Consider the following 15,817-nt stretch of genomic DNA (forward strand, 5'->3'; position numbering starts at 1 on the left):
AAACAATCAGCAATCTCACAAGTGAGGTCTCATAAATTAAATAATGAAAAAAAATCCTTTTTGGAAATTTGGAATGCCCACAGTACGAAAATATGTCGACGAAGGTGGGATTCGAACCCACGCGTGCAGAGCACAATGGATTAGCAGTCCATCGCCTTAACCACTCGGCCACCTCGTCCTTATTGATAAAACAGTTGTATCTTCTTCCCTTTGGTTTTGAAATTATACTTAATCAGTGATTTATTAGTGACTGGATTATTTGCAATATTGTTTCTGGTGTCCTGCGTAACATAATCTTACGTAATGAGTCAATGCAGGAAAGAAAGAGGAAATTATTTTATTTTCCCGAATTAATTGCACAATTTGATTTCTCACTAATGCTGGTGGCTGCCAGTCACTCTAATTATATAACATTCTGGGGTTGCTAATTTTTAAAAAATACCAAATTACTAGTACTGTAGAATTAAACGCTGTATTCAGTCCTCATAATGATGGAAATTCAGCCTACCAACCAGGAGGTTCCATAGTGTAGTGGTTATCACGTCTGCTTTACACGCAGAAGGTCCTGGGTTCGAGCCCCAGTGGAACCAAGTTAGTATTTTTTTTAAAAATACGAAAAATAATACACTAACAAATACAAGAGAAGCTAGAAAATTATGTAAAATCTTGTGTAATGTGTACCACTCACTTTCATCGCTTCTGTTGATACAGTGCTGGGCTATTAAAAGGCACATAATGTCATGGGCCAATCACACTCTCTCAGCCTCAGAGGAAAGTAATAACAAACCTCTTCTGAACAAATTTTGCAAAAAAAAAACCCTTTTGATAGATTCACCTTAGGGTCACCATAAGTCAGAAATGACTTCAGAGCACATAACAAAGCAAATGATGCAACAATAATTTGGGAAGTCGGTTTTTTTTTTCTTCCGCAGCGATGGAATAAAGTATTTATGAATAGCGATCTTTCGAATCCCCGATCCCATCCCACTGCGAATTGGGATCGAAAGGAAAGGGGGAGATGCTACTTTAATAAGAAATCGTGTAAATCAGCCTCACACTTGGAAGAGGATTCCTGCTCCTTTCCTGTGTAAAAGATTTATTGAACGGCAGTAATAAAAAACGATTGGCCCGTACGGGGATCGAACCCGCGACCTTGGCGTTATTAGCACCACGCTCTAACCAACTGAGCTAACCGGCCATGTGCAAGAGCCTCCTGCTGAATTCAATACCACAAAAACCGAATTCGCTTACTAATTCGAATGAAATAGGGTCTGTTTAGGAACTGATTAACCAATAGGTCATTAGGTCATCTGTTACCTGCGAATTTCTAAGATCCCAGCAAAACCTGTTGCATTAATCACATTTTAATCTGATTTTACCACCAGTGAATTTTTCCTAGGGTTTAAATGGTATCTTGCAATTTGAACCTATTGCTCCCTGTCCTAGTCTCTGGAGCAGGGGTCCCCAAACTAAGGCCCGTGGGCCGGATGCAGCCCCTCAAGGTCATTTACCTGGCCCCTGTCCTAAACTTTAGACTTAGGATGGTCTTTGAAGGTCTCTTCGCTTAGCTACGGCTTTATGAGATCATCTAGATGGCTTATGGAGGTCACTTTCCTTACCTATGGTCCTATGAGACCATCTAGATGGCCTTTGAGGGTCCCTTTCCTTACCTATGATTTTATGAGATTGTCTAGTTGGCCTTTGAAGGTCTCTTTGCTGACCTATGGTTTTATGAGATGAGATCATCTAGATCAGGGGTCTCCAAACTAAGGCCCATGGGCCAGATGTGGCCCTCCAAGGTCATTGACCTGGCCTCTGTCCTAAACTTTAGACTTAGGTTTGAACTAAGTCTGAAATGACTTGAAGGCACACAAAAACAATCCTAATTTTGGACTATTTCATCATAGCCTGGCCCCCCAACAGTCTGAGGGACTGTGAACCGGCCCTCCACCTACAATGTTTGAGGACCCCTGCTCTGGAGCATCAGAAATCAAGCTTCCTCCTTCCTCAATGGGACATCCTTTCAAATATTTAAACATGAGTATCATATCCCCTCTTAACATTCACTTCTCCAGGCTGAACATATCCAGATCTATAAACCATTCCACACAGTGACTCATGGTTTCAAGACTTTTAACCATTTTTGTTGCCCTTCTTTCTTATATGTTCCAGCTGGTTCATGTCCTCCTTGAATTGTGAGCCCAGACAGGTGAGATTTAAGCAAAGCAGAACGCTGAGATTACACCTCTCATTCTTGACAATATACTCTTTTTGTTGTAAGGATTCTGTGCTCTTCTGCCGTTTGCTTTTAAAGAATTTATTTTAAAGGGTCCTAAGTCCTAACTCTATGAGTAACTTAATTGCATTGAACTAATAGCTTTTAATTCATTTATTTATGTTCTCATAAATGCTTTTAACTGTATTTGGTTTTTGTAAGCTATTTTGAGTTTCAGTATTAAGGAAAAGGTGAAAGATATAGAACATCACACACACACACACACACACAGGTAGTACCCAAATGACAAACAAGATAGGTTCTTTAGGTTTGTTCTTAAGTTAAATTTGTATGTAAATCAGAACAGGTACATTTTTAGTGTAACTCCAGCCTCTGTGTGTGTGTATGTGTATGTTTTAGCTTTGGATAGCACAGGGAAGGGTAAACAACCCTGTGGTGTTTCCTTTGCTATCTGTGCCTGTTCAGAAGATTTCACCTCACTTTCTGTCTCTATGATAATTGGATTTTGAAAAATTTGGCTAGTTGTGGATACACACACACTTTGCAGTACTAAAATAAAATGAAGTAACTCAGTCCACGCATACTTCCCACCTGGGAATTTCTCCCAATGAATCACAAACCACTCCTATAGAAACAGGACACACAGTTGTGAAAGTCAATTTTCATTTATTGGTACTCTGAACATTGTCTTGGTCCCAATGAAATTCCTCCTTGTCCAGTGTTCAACAGAAAAATTGCAGGTCAATTTTTCAAGGACAATCTCCTAAGTTCTGAAATATTGGAGAGGGTTGGAAGGGTTTGTGGATGAATATAACAGCACCTTGGAAGATACTGTGAGTTTTATCTGATCTAATCCATCTCCTGTTTAGTGGTACAAAGGCAGCTTGTGAGTGGGCACAAAACAGTCACAGTGAAAACCCATCTCAGGGCTGGCCCTGCGGATAACGCAAGCACCACTCGCAAGCGTTCTGGAACATGCGAAGCCAAGGCGAGACCTTCATGGACTGGCGCCAGGAGCTGGGCATCCAGGGCCACTGCCAGGGAAGGACGCAGCGCTCTGGGTGAGGCATCATGGCCAAGTGGCGGCCGTCAGGAGAGCAGATGCCTGCGATGCCCATTGGAGAGCCATTCGGATTGAGGGGATACTCTTCCGTCGGCAGCCCTTGGTCATCCACATAGCGTAGTGGAATCAAGCGAGCAGAGCGCACCTTGGTCAGGACTTCTGGGGAACGGAAACGCATTCGACCTGTGGAAATGGATGGATGGATGGTGAGGAAAAAGACACCATGAGTCATAAGTAACCCAAGAAAGGTTACTTGTCTGTTCTGACTATACCACATATACCGAAGACTAGTGGGCTGACTGTGCTCTATGTTGGAATTAGCAACCTCCCAAGCCTCTTATAATTTATTTGTTAATGTATACTTTGCTAACCTGTATTCTATGTGTATGTTGATTTGCCAGTTTGACTGTATCTCTTTGGTGTGGGAGAGTTTATAGACATGTGATTGTACTGAGCATGTTCAGACTCAGGACTCCATTTTTGTATTCAGTACGTCTTTAGACTTCAATGGGAGCACTTTTGCATCAGACCTCAGTGGAGGAGGATGCATGTATGTGTCCAGACCTCAGTGAAGGTGGATGCATGTTGCTGTTTGGACTTCAGTACAGAAGCATGCTTATGGACTTCAGTAAGTACAAGTATACTTAAAGACTATGGACTGTTGGTTATGAATGATACCTTGTGTACTCAACACAGAGAAGCTACATTTTATTTGTAACTGAACTTCAATAAAAAAATATGCCTGTATGGTGAATTAATACAAGATGTTTATGAGCAAACAAGATACGTTATTTTTCAAGGAAGACTTTTTTATTTATCTCTGAGTGCATATTTTAACCTAAAAGGTTTTTAAAGGGAGTTTAACAGCCGAGTTACCTATGTGCCATTACATGAATGCTTGTGAATATCACTTATTCAAAGAGTTGACTTCTAACAAGCTCATGCTCTTCTTGACTAGTGGTTTTCAAAAGGTGGTCTTCACATATTCATGGAGATTCACATTTGCTAAAAGGATATGTGCCCAGAAACTAGATGCAGTTATATTGCAATATTCTAAGATGCAATTTTTCATATTTTTCAGAAGCCAACAGCATTTCATCCTGTTTCCACTATCTATGCCAGAGCTAAACTGTGGGCTGTGACCCCAAATGGGGTCCCTGAGCTCAATGTTGGGGGTCCCGAAATTATTTTCTGAACATCACCTAGTGGCGGTTTTAGACATTAACACGACTGTCGTGCAGAGTTTACAACAGACTCTGCAGAAGTCCTGTTTAGCAAGCCATGCAAATACTGATCTGCTATCAGTAAACATTTGATTTTATTCCAGTTTGATATACCTTAAGTCATGTAAAATTTCTAGGGTCAAAAGCTGTCCCAAGTGGAAAAGTTTAAGAAGCCGCGATCTACACTGAAACCTTTATAAAATCAAATGAATATCCAATCCCATTGACCACAGATAAACACCAAAAGTAGACATTACCTTCACCGTGTGCCACCCAGATGCCTAGGACGGAGCCAGCCATGCCCCGCAACATCACTGATGGACTCTCTTCAATGCCCAGGCTCACAAAACGTGACTCAAAACGCCCAGAATTGTTCGGACTCAACAGCACCCCTGGTTGGACGGTGCCACCTAAAGAGTCAGATTAAAGGTTTATCAAAGAGGACGTGATCCAGGAGCCCATGTGTGCCCACAATCATAGAATCACAGTTGGAAGAGGCCCCCAAAGGCCACCCAGTCCAACTCCGTTCTGCCAGGAAGCAACATCTCGCCTCACTTACCTTCATCCTCGGCCTTGGGGGTGTCCACTCCTACCCAGCCTAGCAATGCCATCAACTGGCAGCCATTACAGACACCCAAACTGAAGGTATCTTTGCGCTGGTAGAACGCTTGGAACTGAGCCCGTGCCCGAGGGTTGAAGGTCACCGAAGCTGCCCAACCTGGAGGCAAAACATGGAAACTTGACATTAGAACAACAAGAAGGATATTTCATTGTAGGATCATTGCCAAGCATGGAAGAGTCACCTTTGGGACTCCATCTCCCATTATCCCCCTCAGTCCCCATTCTGGCTGTGGGGATTATGGGAGGTGGAATCCCAAAAGCAACTCTTCCAATCTGTGGATCTCATCCAAAATCTCCTCTTCTCCAGAAACCACTCTAGGAATAGACAAGCAGAATACAATGCAACATCTCACAGATGTTTTGCCCATGGAAGCTCATGGAAGGAAAAGCTTCTGGAGCTCCATCTTCAACAAGGTAAGTCCAAGAACACCCATCTGGAAACCAACCTTTGGCAGAGCCTAACACATCTGCATAGCTGAACCCGCCAACGAAGACCAGGCCCCGGAAGGAATCCAGCGTCATCTCTCCAGAACACAAGTCTTCCATGGTGAGGTCCCAAACCTTCAAGGGTGAATCGAGAGAAGAGGAGAAAGGCTTAAAATGTCAACAAAGGTAAGGAAACTTTCAGGAGCAGGAGATGAAATGGAAATAGTCTCCCTGCATTTGCTGGAGTTAGGTGAGAAACCACCTCTACATCCGTCTGCGTCAACTTCCATCAGATATAAATATTTGTAGAGAGAACACATATTTAGGAATCTCTAGGGTTTCCAGCATAACTCTGTGGACTACTTTTCCAAAGACCTAGGTCAGTGGTGATCAACTTTTGGTGACCCAGGGGTAAAGAATAGGGTCGTTTTCTCCCATTAACACTCTGAAGTTCCTTAATCGCCTTTTGACATGTTTAAGACAGGTCAACTCCCATCCATTTGGATTTTTAACAAATGCCCTCTTTAGGGAAGGAAAATAAGTCAAAATGATATGATTCTCAATTGAGAACAAGGAGAAGAAACAAAGAAATATACCATATATACTTGAGTATAAGCCAACTCGAATATAAGCCGAGGCACCTAATTTTACCACAAAAAAACTGGGAAAACATTGACTCCAGTATAAGCTGAGATACCAATTAAATTACATTAATTGAGGCATCAGTAGTTTAAATGTTTTTGAATCTTTACATCAAACTGTAATTTAAGATATGACTGTTCAACTCTGATTAAATCATTATTTTCATCTTCTTCCATGTAAATGTGCTTATGTATCCTTTTAATAATAATAGAGTGAAATAATAAATGTAATAATATTAATAAATGCAGTAAAATAATAAATGTAATAATAAAAATAGAGTAAAACAAATGTAAAAGTAACAATAATAGAGTAAAATAATAAATGTAATAATAATAATTAATAGAGTAAAATAATAAATGTCACAATACCAATAATAATAGAGAAAAATAACAAATATACCATATATATTTGAGTATAACCCGACCTGAATATAAGCCCACCAGGACCCTCATCCGAGTATAAGCCAAGGAGGTTTTTTTTTTCAGTGCTAAAAAAGGGCTGAAAAACTAGGCTTACACTCGAGTATATACAGTAATACTTCCCAATGCCTGAATCCACTGAGATGTTGTTGCCAAATCTGGTTGCTCAACTCACCTGGAACCCAGCCATGAGGAATGCGGCCACCATTTCACGGTCCCCGTTGCTCCCTTCCTCCCGAAGAATGGCAACTCTGGGGGCAGGTAGGGCTGGAGATGCAGGGGGAGAGATACATTAATTAATAGCATCCCTTCCTGACTTTGGTGTTTATTCTAAGCCATTTATTACAATCTTTTCTTTTTTAAAAAAAAAACAACAACAAATCAATTTAAAACTACCCTTCATTAAGGGGCCACCAAATCTGTTGTATTGTCATCACCATCATTCATACTACTGTTATTTTCAGGGCTTGGAAATGTTACTTTTGGAGGCTATACTTCCCAGAATTTCCACTGTGGGGTTTTGGTAGTTTTAATGTGGAAAAGCAACTTTTCCAAACTCTGATTACATTAAAGTCCAGCATATATACCTGGCGTTGCTCGGATCCCAGAGTGCAACTTCACCTCGCAACAACCAATCCAATGATACAGAGGGCCACTTCACCTAGCAACATCATTTGTACTACAGACTGACAGACCAACATACATACATAGTTTGATTTTCATATACCTAGATAGAGACATTTGTAGAATTGGACACTTCTCAGAAGAGAATGCCTCTTCTAAGGAAAGAGTTTACTGATCTATGATTCTAAACACTAACATTAATATATTATAGGAAATATTGCATAATATTAAAAGCCACAGAAAATGTTTACCTCTGCCAAATCCAAATTATGTCAATGAAAGCAATTAATAAAAATCACAGATGATAAGGGTTGCTGTGAGTTTTCTGGGCTGTATGGCCATGTTCCAGAAGCATTCTCTCCTGATGTTTCAACTACATCTATGGCAGGCATCCTCAGAGGTTGTGAGGTTTATTGGAAACTAAGCAAGTGGAGTTTAGATATCTGTGGAAGGTCCAGGGTGGTTGTTGGAATTGACCACCTTGATTAGTATTGAATAGTCTTGCAGCTTCAAGGCCTGGCTGCTTCCTGCCTGAGGGGACTCCTTTGTTGGGAGGTGATTAGCTGGCCCTGATCGTCTCTTGTCTGGAATTCCCCCAATTCAAGGCTAATCAAGGTGGCCAACTGCAACATTCACACTTGCCTCAAACAACAACAACAACAACAACATTATGCTCTGCTTCCTTTCCCCCACCCCTTCCTCCCTACCTACTTCTTTGAAAGCTCTATTTCCTGGATCTCAGGATGAAGCCAACACCTTCTTCCAAAAATCCCCGTATTTCAGCCCTGGCCCATCTCTTACCTATCTCCTGTAGCAGAGGTAGTTCTTCCTGAGGATTAAAGGTCATAGTAAAGCCAGGTTCCGTGCGCTTGGTCAGCCCTGTCTCTTCTTGGGCCACGCAGTCTGGGTTGGCTTGCAGTCTCTCCAGTTGGAAGCTGGTGGCTTCCCACCAGCCCCGCAGAGTGGCCACTTTCTCTGCCAGCACTTCCTGGCCGTTCACAGTAACCCGCACCTGCAAAGAGGCATGGAAACTTGTTAACAATTAAGGTATTGCGAAGAATGTACAAAACTAGAATCACAACGTTGGAAGATACCCCAAGGACCATCCTCTCCAACCTCATTCTGCCAAGCAGGAAAACATAATCAAGGCACCCGCAACAGATGGCCATCCAGCCTCTGTTTTCAAACAGGTCCTCTATGTTACTGTTTTTGTGGTATTGTAGTGAAATGTTTAATACATTGTTGCTGTGCAAGTGTTTGGATTAATTCCAGCAAGAATTCCAGCAGTTAAGAGGTTAATTGCAGTGAGCCCTGATTGATGGCTAGAAGGTCAAAGGACTAAGACTTCCGTTTGTGTGCTACATGACAGGAAGATATGTCATGGACTGTGGAATGCGGGGAGGTGCTTCAGTTTACTGATAACGGACTCTGAGAGAGACGGAAAAACTCCATGATTTGATCTTGCAGAGGCAAGATTTGTCCAGACAGCTTTGGTTATTAGCACTGTAAATATTACTGTAAAATAAAGTCTTTAGTGCCGCTGGGATCAGCAGATAAGATTGACTGTTGCTGTCGTTCTTTGTCGGTGCCACTTTCGCCATTGCAAAGTGGTCTGACGGATGAGCAGAAGGTGAGACCTGACTCATCAATCAGTCAGGATGCCGGTTCCCTGACATTCTAGACCAATTAAATGGTAAGTCTGGTGGGAGTTATTCATTTCAACAGGGTTCGCTGCTTCCATGGTAAATTCAGGAACGTATCCTCTGCAAGGTTGTAATGTATTTTTATCTGACCTTAATCTCTCATCTAATATTGAAGCTAGGATTAGAAAGAATTTTGATGCTTGAGAAGAATGCTAGGCGTCTCTACTAAACAAAAAGTACTGGTCCTCTAACCCTGCAAGACCAGCCTCTACTACATCACTTCCAGAAGTGTCATCTCCTCAACTGTTTCTCATGTCCAGTCCTTCTCATCCATCCCTTACATGATATTTTCCACTTGGTGGGTCACCTCTGCACTTACAACAGCATTAGGACCCCGTGGTCCTGAATATCCAACAGGGACACACCGCACACCGGATTCACGATACCGCCGGCAGACTTCAGCTGACGTTGAACGCGGCACCTCCAGGACCAGTCCAAGTTCCTCAGCAAAAAGCATATCCAGGGCTATGGTAAAGACAAAGAGATAATGTGATTGTTCAAGTGGGAGAACATTAGCAGGACAAACAGATATACCTCCCCTCTTCTGCCCTGCTTGTTTCATTGATTGTGTCCATGCATCGCAACAAACCATAGTGTGGTTTGTTGAGACCTTTTTTGTGCAAACTCACTGTTGTGAAAGCAATATTTCATAAGCTAACCCTGTTTGCAATTGAGGAACCAATGAAGTTTACTTTATCATCACTGCTCTTGATTTAGCAATTTTCCTGTAATCAGCTAGATCCAATTAGCTGACAATAATAAGCAAAATAATCAAGTACAGTAGAGTCTCACTTATCCAACATAAACGGGCAGGCAGAACGTTGGATAAGCGAATATGTTGGATAAGGAGGGATTAAGGAAAAGCCTATTAAACATCAAATTAAGTTATGATTTTACAAATTAAGTACCAAAACATCATGTTATACAACAAATTTGACAGAAAAAGTAGTTCAATATGCAGTAATGCTATGTAGTAATTACTTTTTTTACAAATTTAGCACCAAAATATCACGATGTATTGAAAACATTGACTACAAAAATGCGTTGGATAATCCAGAATGTTGGATAAGTGAGACTCTACTGTAGTAACATTAGTGATGATGAAAGGAAATCATTCTGGTTAACCTCTTGCTGACAAGGTCAGCTTGCAATGGTGGGTTTTTATGATACCCACCTCTGCTGGTTTTTAAATGTATAACCATGCTTTGCTACTGGCTTATGAAACTGTGGTTTATTTAAACCATAGTTTGTTGTCTGAAGTCACAAAAGTGGCTTTTTCCTCTAGTTATCCAGTGTGAACATGGGCTTTAAAAAGCAGAAGTAGATATTTAGAAATGGAGAAGACATGGAACACCTAATTGGTTGTCTGCCCAGGCATCTATTGCATAGGCAATAAATCATTACCTCAAACTATAGTTTATTTTGATGCATGAATTTGTCTTTTCCTCTGCTATCCAAGGAGTAATTCTGCAATCTACCCATTTGCCTCCTTTCTGTATCCTATGAACTTTTCTCTCTGGCCAGCCACTCTGAAAAGAAGCTACCAACTACTCAACAATATCACTATGCTTTGGGTTTCAATCCCTCTTTTCTAACCTATCCATCCATCTGCTATGTATTTGCCTTTTTATATAAGTTGCCCTTTTGTTATCTCTCTTACTTCTGACACAGTCTGCATTTCTCTTTGAAAATAGCTGCTTTGAAAATATGAATTTTATTTTTAAAGCAGCTATTCTCAAAGAGAAATGCAAACTTCACACTCCCCATAAATACCCATATCATTGCTCATTTATTTTCCAATTCACTGACCATTGATTCCAGGTGCGGCGAGCTCTATTTGAGCACCACAGTTCCCAGCAATGGCCATCTCTAGCATGCAAGTCAGGAGACCCCCATCACTTACATCATGCCCAGAAGAAATCATTGAGTCTGTGGAAAGAAAGAGAAAAAACATAAATATTTTCTTATATGGGACCAAGTGGATCATGAATATCCTGAGGGTTGACAAAGCCCACAATACTATAAAAATGCAGTGTTTCTTATGGGAGCAACAACATTCATCAACTTCGGATATTATTTCTTTTTTTCCTTTGTTTAAACAAAAATAAGTTTCTGGACCTCTTACATGGACCTCTTCAAGAGATCAGTCTTGAATACTGAGGGCTCTTCAACACAGCCATATAACCCAGAATATCAATGTAGATAATCCACAATATCTGCTCTGAACAGGATTATCTGAGTCCACACTGCCTTATAATCCAGTTCAATGTGGATTTTATACAGTTGTGTGGAAGGGACCTGAGTAATACCATGACAGATTTTCAGGGCTGCTTTTAATACCTGCAATACTCTATTTGTAGCTTGGAGAAGCAAACACAATACTGCAGAATTAATTATATATGTATATACAGTGTCTGTGTGTGTGTGTGTGTGTGTTTCTCAGGATCCAAACATTTTGCAATTGCTTGATGCAGAACATGAATTACTATGCAGGCAGTCCTCCACATTTGTGGGTTTTATTTTTGAAGATTTGATTACTCAGGATCTTGATTATTATGTTCTCTCCAGGAATCTATAGGTACCCCAGTATGACTTTATAGTCAACCTCTGAAAATATGTAGACTTTCACAAGGTCATTTGGGGGTCTCCATGGCCAAGCAGAGACAGAGTCCTACTCCAATGCTACACCATGCTGGCTTTCTTACACCAGGTCTTAAGGACCAAAGATGCTACTGAGACGAGAGTCAGGAGATGTTCTCACCCTTTCTAAACCTATGCTTACCTTGGAGCAAACTCTGGGTGACTTGGAAGCAGGAGACGAGAGTACCGGGGTTGTCCAGGTCTGGTGAAAGGTGTCCCAACTGAGAGAAGCACTGGGCCAAAGCACTGCCTCCAAGGCGATGCCGATCAGGACTGATGGCCACATGAAGCAAGATGCCTAATCAGTTGCCATGACAAGAAGAAATGGAACATGAAACATCTCTCTCTTCCTTTGCAAATACTCCAGAAATATATGACCCACTACCAGCAAAAATGACCACAGAGTGCTTTGGCAGAAGGTCTATGGTCTTCATTAGGATGAGGATTTGAGGAAAGCTACTTTTCCAATATAATTTCCCAGAATCCTTCAGCCAACATGGTTTTAGCACAGGCGCTAAGGAGGATCCTGAATGTAAATTTCATTGATTCAGAGGATTTATTCCAATTAGGATTAACAATATGATTCAGGACATAGTTTCCCCCCGCTTCTCAAAAAAGGAATGTTTCCAAGCTCTGATTTAACTGTTTGAAACTTTTTATATTTACTCTTTTCATGAAGAAGGAAAGAAAGAAGCAAATACAACTTTCTGGGCGAAACCAAAGGAAGTAGAGATCCTATCAACTCAAAGTTGCTATCAAGCTCATCAACGTTAGTAGCCCATAACATTAATCTACTTAAACCATAACATTAAACTACTTGCTGACTGATATTATCCTAGCCTGCTGGCAGTTCACACAAAGGTCACTGGAAACTATTAGCAATTATTTATTATTTCATCAACACTTACCTTTCCCATCTGGGCATTTCAAGTCAGGGGTGACAGTGGCAGTGATATCTGGACAGACAGCGTAAGCTGAGATGACCAGAGTCCCTGCGGGGAGCAAATATAAATTCAGAGAAGGGTAGGAATCCTTGGGGTGGAAACAAAGACACCTACTTAAACTATTGAGAGCTTCTCCAAAGATCCACAGTCATAGTATTGGACTTGGTTGCTAAATATCAAAAGGGCATGTCATTCTCAGAAGATAAAAAGTCCAAATCTGTATCCGAGGCTTTGAGACATCTTAATGGGATGCAGCAGCATAACCCTATTACTAATCCCAAAAACTTTGAAAATAAGCCAGAACAGTTCTGAAAGAATGTACCCATTCACTCGACTATCACAAAGAGAGTCCTTTTTATTGTTTGTGTTACTGTTGTGTGCTTTCAGGTCTTTTCTGAGTTATAGTGATCCTACAGCAAAATCTATCATGGGGTTTTCATGGCAGAATTTGCTCAGAAGGGATTTAAATTTGTTTTCTTCCAAGGCTGAATGAAGAATGTCATTGACTCAGTGGGTTTCCATGCCCAGCAGGGCTTCAAACCCTAGTCTTCCAGGATCCTAGCCTAACCCTCAGACCTACAGCACAAGATATAAATACAGGAATAGTGTTTGCAGGTTTGACCCTGTGTGGACTTGATTATTTGTGAATTTGATTAATATATTCTCTCTAGGTCCTCCAGTGTAACTCAGTGGTCAACACCTGCTGGAGGATATAGAGATTCCTAGAAAAAACTTCTCTAGGCACTTGGTGGGTGCTCTTATGGTCATCTTCCTATGGAAGCTGACCACTGAGTCATGCCACAAGACCTAGAGATGTGTTCACTCAAATTGTAAAAATAGCATTTTTAAAATTCACAGTTTTTTCACTTTCATGAAAACCTTGCACTCCTAATCCCAAATCAATTCATGGCACTTACCAGGTGCTTTAACAGTTTCGGTGCCAACACGGGCCGCCATGCTGAGTGAGTCCTTGCCTCCGTCCACAGCCACCCCCAGTTCGCTCATGACGGAGCACATGGCTCTGCAGGCCTCTGCCAAGGCTGCCCCTTCGCCCGGCAACTTGGCCGCCCACATCCAGTTCCCACTGCATTTGACATCCTGCAAGAATACACACAGATTCCACAAGGTGAGGCTACATAACAACAGAAGAGGTGTATATGTCACACGTAGAACTCACCTTGGTTTTTCATTCTTTGTTTCTGCACTACAGAACTCCACTTTACAATGGCCTGTCTAAAGGTTCCTCCAACGTTCAGTGACAGGGCATTTGATTATCAACCAAAGGAGTCTGCATAGAAATAGGTAGATTCGGGGACCCCATTCTTTCAACTGAACCCTAATGTCAAAAGGACTGGTGTGCTTCTCTACTATATACTATCTGTTGCATCACTTGTTTGCATATGCATTCAAGTAATTCATAGATGACCTATGAATTTCATATATTTTATTAGTAAAGGTAAAGGTTTTCCCCTGATGTTAAGTCCAGCCGTGACCGACTCTGGGAGTTGGTGCTCATCTCCATTTCTAAGCCAAAGAGCCGGCGTTGTCCGTAGACACCTCCAAGGTCATGTGGCCAGCATGACTGCATGGAGCGCTGTTATTTTATTTTAGGTCCCTTTTATTTGGGTATTTTAATCTGATGATATATTGCTGCTGCAGTTCCCCCATCTATGAAGTCGACTGAATTGTACTTGGTGGTTGATTGATATTATTACTGTTGTATTAACTCTTGTTTTATTACCTTATTGTGTTTTATCTTTTGTATATTGTGCAATGTATTTACGCTGTTGTTTTTGTAAATTATACTGATCGGGCTTTGCCCCATGTGAGCCGCCCTGAGTCCCTGTGGGGAGATGGTGGTGGAGTATAAATAAAGTTGTTGTTGTTGTTGTTGTTGTTGTTGTTATTATTATTATTATTATTATTATTATTATTATTATTATTATTATTATTATTATTATTATATAGTTTTCATGGGTAAGGTGAACTCACAGGTAGGAGCCTCCGGTGGCCTAGGGGATAAAAGCCTTGTGACTTGAAGGTTGGGTTGCTGACCTGAAGGCTGCCAGGTTCGAATCCCACCCGGGCAGAGTGCAGATGAGCTCCCTCTATCAGCTCCAGCTCCATGCGGGGACATGAGAGAAGCCTCCCACAAGGATGGTAACACATCAAAACATCCGAGCGTCCCCTGGGCAACGTCCTTGCAGACGGCCAATTCTCTCACTCCAGAAGCAACTCCGATTGCTCCTGACATAAAAAAACAACAACTCACAGGTGGTTTCGCCAGCTCTGAAATATAGCCTACAGCACCTGAGATTCCTTGGTGGTCCCCCCTCCAAGTACTGACCAGGGCTGGGCCTGCTTAGCTTCCACAATCAGATGGGATCTGGAGCCCTTAACACCAGTAAATCTTTTTTTCTTCTAGTAACATGTGTTTGACATCAAAAGAAACACTTGAACTACACCCAGTTCTGGAAGAAGATATTCGGAAATGGGAGGATATGAAATGCAATCAATGGGGAACAGCGTACATCAAAAGCAGAGACAAGGACTTACCTTAAGGTCAGTAACCCGAGCAAATACCAGGTTGGTGAGGGCTTCTGCCACTGCCAATCGTGCCCCAGCAGCGGGATCAATGAGGCCCTTGACAGGCTGCTCCCCGATGGCTGTGGCTCCTCCGACCGTCTCAAAGGGGGAGAGGGCCACCACAGCCACGTCCGCCAATGGGGTGTGGAGGGGACCCACACATTGCTGTTGTGCCACCAGCCCCGTCACTGAACGATCAACCTGCACTCAAGAAAACAGAAACAACTAAGTGAAAAGTAAGCATTCATTCAAAACCTTCCATATATAAGTGACCAAGGGAACTCAAAAATTGTATCTTATTCTGACAGGTACCTTATTGGTCAGGTATCGTTTACTAGCCACAGCCGGTAGCCTCAGCACACGATGAAGGGCATCCACCACACTCAGGTCTTGGGGAAGATCCAGAGGTCGGAGGGCTCGGTTCATGTGGTTCAAAACAAATTCCTATTTGGTGGAGATGAATAGGAAAAGAACGCAAAAGATTAATAGCCAGCTAGAACATTCCATACAACATACAAAGTCTACAAGGGGGTGGGTTATCCATAAGTCATATCTGTCGCTATCTCCATGACTAGAGGCCAGCAAATGGAGATAAAAAATTAATGAAAGCCTAGGCAGGGGAAATAGGTTCTGGTTTGCAAGCTGGAAGTTGTTGCCCTGGGGGCTTCTGCTGAGTAAATACGAATGGAA

General features: G+C 41.7%; 1 protein-coding gene and 3 non-coding genes across 4 annotated transcripts in view; 1 reads left to right on the forward strand and 3 right to left on the reverse strand.

Moving 5' to 3' along the window:
* Positions 1-96: 96 nt before the first annotated feature.
* Positions 97-178, reverse strand: trnas-gcu (transfer RNA serine (anticodon GCU)). The gene has a single exon. It is a non-coding gene; the product is annotated as a tRNA-Ser (tRNA).
* A 339-nt stretch (positions 179-517) lies between these two features.
* trnav-uac (transfer RNA valine (anticodon UAC)) lies at positions 518-590 on the forward strand. The gene has a single exon. It is a non-coding gene; the product is annotated as a tRNA-Val (tRNA).
* A 534-nt stretch (positions 591-1,124) lies between these two features.
* trnai-aau (transfer RNA isoleucine (anticodon AAU)) lies at positions 1,125-1,198 on the reverse strand. Its single transcript has one exon. It is a non-coding gene; the product is annotated as a tRNA-Ile (tRNA).
* Positions 1,199-2,882: 1,684 nt separating this feature from the next.
* pfas (phosphoribosylformylglycinamidine synthase) overlaps positions 2,883-15,817 on the reverse strand; it is a 31,677-nt gene continuing 18,742 nt past the window's right edge. The window contains exons 17-29 of the mRNA XM_062984168.1: positions 15,440-15,571; positions 15,098-15,328; positions 13,459-13,639; positions 12,506-12,589; positions 11,740-11,895; positions 10,767-10,886; positions 9,277-9,422; positions 8,056-8,266; positions 6,806-6,897; positions 5,590-5,704; positions 5,082-5,240; positions 4,780-4,932; positions 2,883-3,482 (exon numbers count right to left, since the gene is read on the reverse strand). Coding sequence (XP_062840238.1) covers positions 3,160-3,482; positions 4,780-4,932; positions 5,082-5,240; positions 5,590-5,704; positions 6,806-6,897; positions 8,056-8,266; positions 9,277-9,422; positions 10,767-10,886; positions 11,740-11,895; positions 12,506-12,589; positions 13,459-13,639; positions 15,098-15,328; positions 15,440-15,571 — 2,103 coding nt within the window. The 3' untranslated portion in view covers positions 2,883-3,159. The remainder of the gene's footprint in view (positions 3,483-4,779; positions 4,933-5,081; positions 5,241-5,589; positions 5,705-6,805; positions 6,898-8,055; positions 8,267-9,276; positions 9,423-10,766; positions 10,887-11,739; positions 11,896-12,505; positions 12,590-13,458; positions 13,640-15,097; positions 15,329-15,439; positions 15,572-15,817) is intronic.

Source organism: Anolis carolinensis, chromosome 6 (genome assembly GCF_035594765.1).
Source record: "Anolis carolinensis isolate JA03-04 chromosome 6, rAnoCar3.1.pri, whole genome shotgun sequence".
In the NCBI taxonomy this organism is placed as follows: domain Eukaryota; kingdom Metazoa; phylum Chordata; class Lepidosauria; order Squamata; family Dactyloidae; genus Anolis; species Anolis carolinensis.